This window comes from Pundamilia nyererei, unplaced genomic scaffold (genome assembly GCF_000239375.1).
Source record: "Pundamilia nyererei isolate P.nyererei 1_Seehausen unplaced genomic scaffold, PunNye1.0 scaffold00218, whole genome shotgun sequence".
NCBI classification, from domain to species: Eukaryota; Metazoa; Chordata; class Actinopteri; order Cichliformes; family Cichlidae; genus Pundamilia; species Pundamilia nyererei.
In genome coordinates this window covers 401,822-410,859 of record NW_005187619.1, presented here as the reverse complement: position 1 = coordinate 410,859, position 9,038 = coordinate 401,822, and the positions used below count along the sequence as shown (strand labels likewise).

At 43.2% G+C, this 9,038-nt stretch overlaps 1 protein-coding gene across 1 annotated transcript in view; it reads left to right on the top strand.

The window, feature by feature from the left end:
- plcg2 (phospholipase C, gamma 2) overlaps positions 1 to 9,038 on the top strand; it is a 43,506-nt gene that overhangs the window by 20,893 nt on the left and 13,575 nt on the right. Inside the window, exons 10-18 of the mRNA XM_013914704.1 lie at positions 2,392 to 2,493; positions 2,766 to 2,884; positions 2,998 to 3,083; positions 4,380 to 4,497; positions 4,744 to 4,912; positions 5,001 to 5,096; positions 5,503 to 5,589; positions 5,926 to 6,095; positions 8,352 to 8,552. Of these exons, the coding sequence (XP_013770158.1) occupies positions 2,392 to 2,493; positions 2,766 to 2,884; positions 2,998 to 3,083; positions 4,380 to 4,497; positions 4,744 to 4,912; positions 5,001 to 5,096; positions 5,503 to 5,589; positions 5,926 to 6,095; positions 8,352 to 8,552 (1,148 nt within the window). The remainder of the gene's footprint in view (positions 1 to 2,391; positions 2,494 to 2,765; positions 2,885 to 2,997; positions 3,084 to 4,379; positions 4,498 to 4,743; positions 4,913 to 5,000; positions 5,097 to 5,502; positions 5,590 to 5,925; positions 6,096 to 8,351; positions 8,553 to 9,038) is intronic.

The window sequence follows — 9,038 nt, the reverse complement described above, 5'->3', positions numbered from 1 at the left end:
CAGAATATGCTGTGAAAATCCCACTCTAGCGGACGAAAACAGTGCCTTTTATATGGACGCAAACGCACATTGCAACTTCTTATCTGGTGCGCATCTTTTATTTTGACAGCGAATGCGCACATGCGGGCCACTTATGTGCAGCCCTGACTATGATATCAGGTCACCAGCGACTCGTCCAGGTGTAGGGGTACGGTTGGGGTTTCTAAACGGGCACATTTTCAGAAACTAGAAAATGTTACTTTCATTTTTACTTTCATCTCGGCATTACAGATTTTCTCATTAAAAGATTTGCAGACTAGCAAAGTTTACCCCCAACAAGTCACCAGTGAGCTGGCGGATGATGGAAGGTTAGCTTATGTTCAGTTCTTATTTATAAGGAAGGGGAACAGTGATATGATATCATTCATTATTGACTTCCTCGCTGTGCAGAGAAGTTTATCTTGGTTTTGTTGCCCTGTTTTAGCCCTGCAGCTGTGCACTGAACTCGCCTCTGGTTTGATTTTTAAATGAGCTGCAGTACTTAAATCTATATGTTAGCAATATTAGCTTATTGCTAACAGAACGCACACTGAAATGTAACTCTTGTGTCGACAGTTGTATATTATAGAAATATATGTGGCTGATGAAGCTATTTTGGGTTGTACTAAAATGGTTCAGAATCGGTGCGTGTTTGATTTGGTAGATTTTATAACTGTCAATTTGTTTTGTAATCTGGCTGTAACAGCAGCCACCTGAAGGCCACAGAGTGATGACCGAAGTGTCTCGCTGTCTGCCGCTGGTCTCTTTGAATGTCAGCACAGGGCTGAATGTCTCAGATGGAGCCTGCTTGGCCCCCCTGGTCAGCTTTGGCCCAAAGACAGTTTGTAGATTGCTGACTAGGTGGTTCCCAGATTCACCACAGTGCAGTCATCAACAGCTGGGACCAGTTATAGAATTTACTGTTTTTCCTTTTCATTTATCGTGCTCTTACAGCAGAAGAGTTCAGTGTGCTCGCTGGACTGTTATTGATTCTAATGCGGATTAAAAACACTCCCCTTCACACTTAAAAGGACCTAAATTAACTGTACTGTGGCCAGTGTTGGGAAGGTTACTTTTAAAATGTATTCCACTACAGATTACAGATTACATGCCCCAAAATGTATTTTGTAACATATTCTGTTACGTTACTCAATGAGAGTAATGTATTCTGAATACTTTGGATTACTTAATATATTATCATGCTTTTTACAACTACATGAATGAACTATTGCTGTGTGATTTATTACTATTACTGAGCCCTACCAATACTATTCGGATGTTTAAATCTTAACATAAAATGAGTAACAGTAGGGTGGACATTAGGTAAGGCTGCACTTTTTGCAGCAAAACTATTCCCCGCGTATATAAAACAGGTGCGCGGCTCCGAACCGTAGTAAAGGACCTCTGACTAATACGGTGGGTTCGTGTCGGCTCGTAGCTGAAAACTAGCTTTACTTTGTTGTCTGGGTCAACTTTGCTAGCAGAGACAGAGAGAGGCGTTGAAAGACTGCTCCAATGGAGCTTATTGTTTGGGAGGAAACAACTTACAGCTGGGCTCGTCAGGCACTCTTCTTGGCTGCAGTGGTTATTATTATATTTACATGCTTCCAGCTCCCGTTTTTGCTCGATGACAGCTCGTACTTTTCCTTTTTCTCCCTCCTCGCTCACAGACACATCACGGGTCCATCCTCCCTGCAGCACAGACTGCACTGCCCATCAGGCTACATTCTTTGGGGCTATGACTGTAACACTCTGCCTATTGCCTTCATATTAAATCATTTCGTGAATAATTTTTAAAAATATTTCTTCAAGTCATTATGCGGCGTGCAACTAGGGGTGACATGGACCGCGAGACTGAGACACAGACATTAGAGCCTCTTAATGCGTGTTTTGTGCGCGGAATTACCAAAACTAGAGAGAGCAAAGCTGAACATGAAACAGGAAAAGACCGCCGTGCAATCCATTTATCAGAATCAGAATACTTTATTGATCCCTGGGGGAAATTATTTATTTCAACAAAGTAACTGAATACCACCTTTTCAAACAGTAACTCTAACAGAATACAGTTACTCATATTTTGCATTTTAAATACGTAAGGGCGGTACATTTATTCCGTCAGTCGCCACTGACTGTGGTGCGGTTACTTAATTTACACTCTATCTAAAGCAAGCCATGTAGTTCCCCTCCTCTCTCTAAAGTCTGCTAAGGCTTTCTTCTGATTTCCTCATATACAGAGAGCAGCATGTTTATGGATTTCCTCTTTCGCTGACATCACACAGCTCTGGGACTAGAAAAAAAGTGTTTGAAATGAACCGTCGCAGTCTGATGTTTGATTTTTATTTATTTATTTATTTTGGCCCTTTCATCCATCAGGAAACTTGGGCCAATGATCTGAACCAAGTCAGAGAGCTGATGACAACCTTTATTGATGACACCATGAGAAAAACCAATGACCCAGAGTTCACCGTGAGCGAGGTATTCAGCACCAACATGAGTGGACACCATCTTCCTGCTTCTGCACCAAGTTTGACAATCGATGCTAAAACTGAGTTTTGGCAGGAATGCAGTTGTGTTAAAAAACTTGCTCGAAATTCTGATCAACAGAAAGCAGCCTTTAAGTTTTTGGAGTGTTTAAGTGAATACACAATCATCCCGTAGCAGTTCTACAGCGTTGTGGAGTCTGCAGGGGCGGGGCTGGGGGAACGGGTTAGATTACTCTGAAATCTGAAGCGTTTCTCCTCTTCCAGTTCCTCGGCTTCCTGTTTTCCAAGGAGAATTGTATTTGGGATGAGAAGTTCTCAGACATCAGCAACGTGGACATGAACAACCCTTTGTCGCATTACTGGGTCAATTCCTCACACAACACGTCAGTTTGACTCCGTCACACATACTAATGATGCTCAGTAATATTTCCACATACTGTTGGTTTAAATGTCTCTATGTGTGAAAGATAAAATGTCTCCTGTTGCTCTTCAACAGCTACCTGACAGGTGATCAGATTCGCAGCGAGTCGTCCACAGAGGCTTATGTCCGCTGTCTGCGTCTGGGATGCCGCTGCGTCGAATGTTAGTATCAAACTCCCGGCGTGTGCTGCACCCGAATGACGCCACTGTTCGGGCCCGGCATTAGCATGCATCCTGAGTGATTCTGTTGCAAGTGGACAGCTCAAAGACGGTGACGAAGGAAGGAAGCAAGCAGTGACGTCTGATCATTCAAACCAACGTCTCAGCGTAATCTGGGCTGACTGGGCTACAGCCGCATGCTTTTACCAGCGTGTGTAGATGTGTCCTGAGCAAGGCTGCCGATTTTAATACAATGTCCAAGTGTAAAAGACACTAACAAGTATTGAATAGTCGATAAAGTCTTTTGTACGCCTTACAGAGCAGCGAGCCAGCTCTAACACTCAGTAATGCTCCTGCACCAACATCTCATTCATCAAATATGCTTCCAAAAAAACCCCGAAAGAAAGTTGGCTGGTGCAGGTCAGAGCGACTGCTGGGGTCTCCACGTGTTTGCCCAAAAACTCGCGGTTAACATCACAGTCTCTAAGTTGTCGGTTCTCTCTAAGTGCACGGCTTCTGATTGCAATTCAATTCAATTTTATTTATATAGCGCCAAATCACAACATAAGTCGCCTCAAGGCGCTTCATAAATACAGAGAAAACCCAACAATCATATGAGCCCCTATGAGCAGCACTTTGGCGACAGTGGGAAGGAAAAACTCCCTTTTAACAGGAAGAAACCTCCTGAACCAGGCTCAGGGAGGGGCGGGGCCATCTGCTGTGATTGGTTGGGGTGAGAGAAGGAAGACAGGATAAAGACATGCTGTGGACGAGAGACAGAGGTTAATAACAGGTATGATTCAATGCAGAGAGGTCTGTTAACACATAGTGAGCGAGAAACATTTGATCTTTGAACATGGAAACTCTGTGCATGCTAGTTTGTATCAAAGTGAGCAAGACGTGATCACGGGCCCTCGTCGAGATGTGAGAGCAGAACTTTGATTTTGAGCTGTCCACTTTTGATTGGCTCACTCAAGACACATGTTAATGTAGGCAGAACAAAAATCAGTGACTGAAATAAGAAGATTTATTTTAACTCTTGTCTGTCTTATATGGTTTCTAACATATAAATTAACCACCCCGTCCACTCGATGTTTTGGGGCTTTTCAGCTTAATTTGGCCAAACTCTTATTTAATGCTTAGTAACGTTTGACGTAAATGTCACAGAACCACAGTTGATTGCTTTAACTTTGGACATGACTCATACCATTACATGTAAAACAAGAGTTTTTAATAAGAGTTTTTTTGCTCACTCAGTGTGTTCACAGTGTCTCTTTGTGTGTTACTGAATGCAAACAGTGGACTGCTGGGAGGGCCCCGGGGAGCCAATCATTTACCACGGCTGGAGCAGGACGACGAAGATCAAGTTTGAGGATGTGGTCAGAGCGATAAACGAGCACGCTTTTGTCACCTCAGAGTAAGAATCAAAACAACCAGACGTGTTGCCTTTGACTGCTGTTAGATCTGAATATAAGCTGATGATGGATCCAGATAAATCAACATTGCAGTTCTGTGAATTCAAAGGTCTGAGCTAAACTGCAGAAGCAGCGATTCAATGTGATGATTTAAGAACTTTTTGTCAGCCTCTTAATTCGTTGGGAAGGATTCTGTTTTTTCATTGGACCATTCAGAACATCTCGGTAACCACGTCTCGTTGTCTCAGGTTCCCGGTGATTCTGTCCATAGAGGAGCACTGCCCTTTAGATCAGCAGCGTCAGATGGCTCGTATTTTCAGAGAAGTATTTGGAGACAAACTGCTGATCGAACCCGTGGAGCACCTGGCCGAGCAGCTGCCTTCACCCACGCAGCTGAAGGGCAAGATCATACTCAAGGTAATGTGGTCTGAGCGCATCCACGCGTCAGTGGAAACGACTTGTCATAATTCCTGAAAACGGTGCTCTCCTTGTTTTCTTTGAGCAGCACAAGAAGATCAACATGGAGGGAGGATTCACCGTCAAGGATGTTAGAAAGGGACAGAAAGAAGGAGACCTGGAGATCTGGGACCCTGTGGATCAGGTATTACCCCACATATCAGTGTGTGCCATTGATAAGAGAGGTTTGAGGTTCTGAGATGAAATGTGTTCAGTTATGTCATTTAAATGTAGCTAAATCCAGTCAAATCCAATGAATTTCTCTGGATTCAGGGCTGACGGTTCTTGCCACTTTTTGCCTCTATTATGATAATATAGTGTTAAACAGCTGCGTTAGTACTGTAGCGTAACAAGCGGACTCGTGTCTGCGCTATGCTGGGTGCTCATGTGCGTCTGCAATTTTTTGTCATCTCTCTGCAATTCATTGACCTCACTGAGCGAAAGCAGCGCCCGACGCTTTGTGTCCCTGTTGCTCTTTGAAAAGCTTCCTGAACAAGTGGCATGTTTTGCATGGGAAGGTGGAAATGTAAATGTTCATTTCTCTTTGTCAGCGCTGGAACAAGCACTACTGTGTGATCTCTGACGACAAGCTGTACTACGCAGAAGAGTACGAGGATGAGGAAGAGGATCCCAGGAAGGTAAAAACAGCAAACTTCAAATATCAGGTTTATGCATCTTTTTTGGACATGTGGTGCAAGTGTGGTGAAAGTACTAAGTATATGGTTTTAAAACAGAAAAATAGCTCCTCCTGATTCATTTGATTCTTGTTGCTCTTGTAATGAAAAATAGCATTTTATGATTATAGATGACTAAGCTCGAGTTTATTGTAATATTCATCTTGTGATAATTTCACTCGTCATTAGCGAGAAATGCTGGAGCCCTAACCCTGACTCCTTCAGCTCCAAGTTTTTAACAGAACTTTTACAATAATTTAGAAAAGTGTTGATAGAACTTTTGTTTTTGTGACGTTTCAGTATCAGGACCTTCACTGCTCGGAGCCGTGGTTCCACGGCCGCATGAAGGAAGGCAGGCAGATGGCCGAGCGGCTGATCCAAGATTACTGCAAAGAGACCAGCGGACGAGACGGCACCTTCTTGGTCCGACAGAGCGATACCTTCGTTACAGACTATACGCTCTCCTTCTGGTACAGTGTCCCATGTTTTTTTTTTTCATCAGATTTACACACCAGCACTAATTTCTGTTTGTCCTTCCCCCTCTGTGTTCGCTTTCTAAGGGTGGGACCTCAGCGTCATGTAGCATAGGAAACGAGAAGGGCGAGAGATTTGAGAATGGGGCTCAGAAAAATGTAAAGTTTGCTCTGCTGTGAGAATGTGTCTTGTAGTGTGTGCTATACTACTATCTGACCATCACATCTCCTACTCCATGGTGGAAAGCACAGACGCTGTGTGGGATTTTTAAGAAATATTAAGAAATTATATAAAAATGTGCACTATATAAAACAGTCAGTAAATCAACAATAAATAAACACTGAAATACACAATAAAGATAAGCCTGAAGAATTTCTTCCTGTTTAGGGCTCATAGGAGGCATCTGTGTTCAGTAGTTTTTGCACTTAAACAACCTTCCTTGAGGTTTCTGTGCTCATTAATGATGAATAGGAATATTGACTTTATACAACATAACTAATGACCTTACCCACTAAATGATTTCCACTAATAAAATCATCATTTACATGAAGCAATATGAAAAACAGAAAATTCAAATTTTCCCACTTTAGTTAAAATGGGATTGTTGATTATCTGCAGTAATTTGTTTGCCAGCAGTGAGATCACACATCCCTGTCCTTCCATGCGCTTTCACAGAGGTGGGTTTCAAAGCGGCTTGCAGAGGCAACAGCAGTTGTTAGCAGGCTAAAGCAGTTTAACTGACACACTTTATATCAGCTGCCAGGATAGCTAACTGAGCTTGGCTTCACGCTGTGTTCGATTTGTGTGGTTCAACAAGGATCTATTTTTATTTTTATTCTTGTACTTAATCTACCTTTCCTCAATTTAAAGTTTAATGTAATGTGACATTAATGTAAGGCACTGAAATCATCCTCTGTGTGAAAGAAGCAGTTTTAGCTGATTGGCTGCGCTTCACAAATGGAAGGTTTGAACAGCAAATGGGCGGGGCTTCTGTGCTCGCAGCCAGAGCTGTGTGCCTTAGATAGAGAGGATCTCTCCAGCATCATCTATCATACATAACCAAGAGTAAAAATAAAGTGTCTACTTCCTGGTGTGTCACAGTTTGCATTAAAGCTGCACCTAAATTTAAACCAGAGAGGAAAGAACAAAATGAGAGCGTAGTTGAAAAGCTGGTGGTAATGTCTATAAAAACCCAACAAAAGGGTGAAAAATCCAGGGAATGAAATTCCAACAAAATTCCTCAGCTTGAGGATAATGAGGGAAAACTCACAGCAGTGAAAACAGACCATCCAACAGAGACCACGGGGAAGACTGGACACACACAATAATAATGGATTGCATTTATATAGTGCTTTTCGAGACCCTCAAAGCGCTTTACAATGCCACTATTCACTCACTCTCACATTCACACACTGGTGGAGGCAGCTACAGTTGTAGCCACAGCTGCCCTGACAGAAGCCAGGCTGCCATATCGCGCCATCGGCCCCTCTGGCCATCACCAGTAGGCGGCAGGTGAAGTGTCTTGCCCAAGGACACAACGACTGAGACTGTCCGAGCCAGGGCTCGAACCGGCAACCTTCCGGTTACAAGACGAACTGCCAACTCTTGAGCCACGATCGTCCCACACACACTCTGTAGTGGGGATTGAACACAGGAGTTTGGAGACACAAATGAAACTGTTAAGGACAACGAGACAACAGGAAACCAACAATAGCCATGAAACATGAATGAACTTCTAGAGGAGGAACATGGAAAAGTGAGCGCGTAGGAGATAACTACAAATACAAGAACCAAGGACCAGAAAACACAAAGTCATTCCTAGAAAATCACGAAGTAAACAGAAACCAGACACAAACCAGACTCAGTCATTTAATAAGGAAATAAGGTCAGTAGAACAATGACGAAATAAAAACTGTAATCCAAACGTTACACTTTTGAACAGAAAATACAAACTGAGGGCGCCGGTTCAGCTCGGTGGGATAAGCAGCCGGTCTGGGCTCCAATACGACCCTCAGCCCTTTGTTGGATGTCTCTCCTGTCAGGCTTCACTGCATCTATCAAAATAAGGCCGAAAACACGTTTAAACTCAAATGGAAACTCGGACTAGGATAAATTCAATTTGAATTCAGTTAGGGTTAGAAGCTGAATAGGTCAGCTGTAAACACTTTGGTAGCTTCATGTTTCTGCTACACTGGAGAAGAAAGCTTGATGTCGATGTCATCATTTCGGTCATTTGTTTGCATGTGTTTCAGGCGAAGCGGGAGGGTGCAGCACTGTCGCATTCGCTCCGTCACAGAGGGCGGACACACCTCCTTCTACATGACGGCAAACCTGCACTTTCCCAGCGTGTACGCCCTGATCCAGCACTACAGAGACAACCCGCTGCGCTGCCAGGACTTTGAGCTGCGCCTCACCGATGCCGTACCAAAACCCGACTCACATCTGCAAGAAGGGTTTGTCCCACAGTGCTAAAATGCATCACAGACATCACAGGGTGCTGAATCATTTTGCAGTGTGATGAGAAATAACGAGTTAATCATTCACAACTTCTCAGCTTATAATAAAAAACCAAACATCCATGTTCAGTTTTAGTTGTGGTACTGTAGCTAAGCTTACATCTCACATTCAGGCCCACACACATATGCATAGCTTCTGTTTCTCACTTTCACACTTTCACACATGCACACCCACGGACGGGTAGTCACTGCCCTCTCACTTCTTTCAGCCTTTTTTTTAAGAGCATGGAAGAAAGAAAACTCCTGTTTCTGTCAAAGCCAAGCCATCATCTGATAAACAGACATGCCGCATAAATAGAATAGAATTCAACTTTATTGTCATTGCACATGTCACAAGTACAGGCAACGAAATGCAGTTTGCATCCATCCAGAAGTGCTTTAGCCATGAGATAGATACATTAGCAATAATATATATATATATAT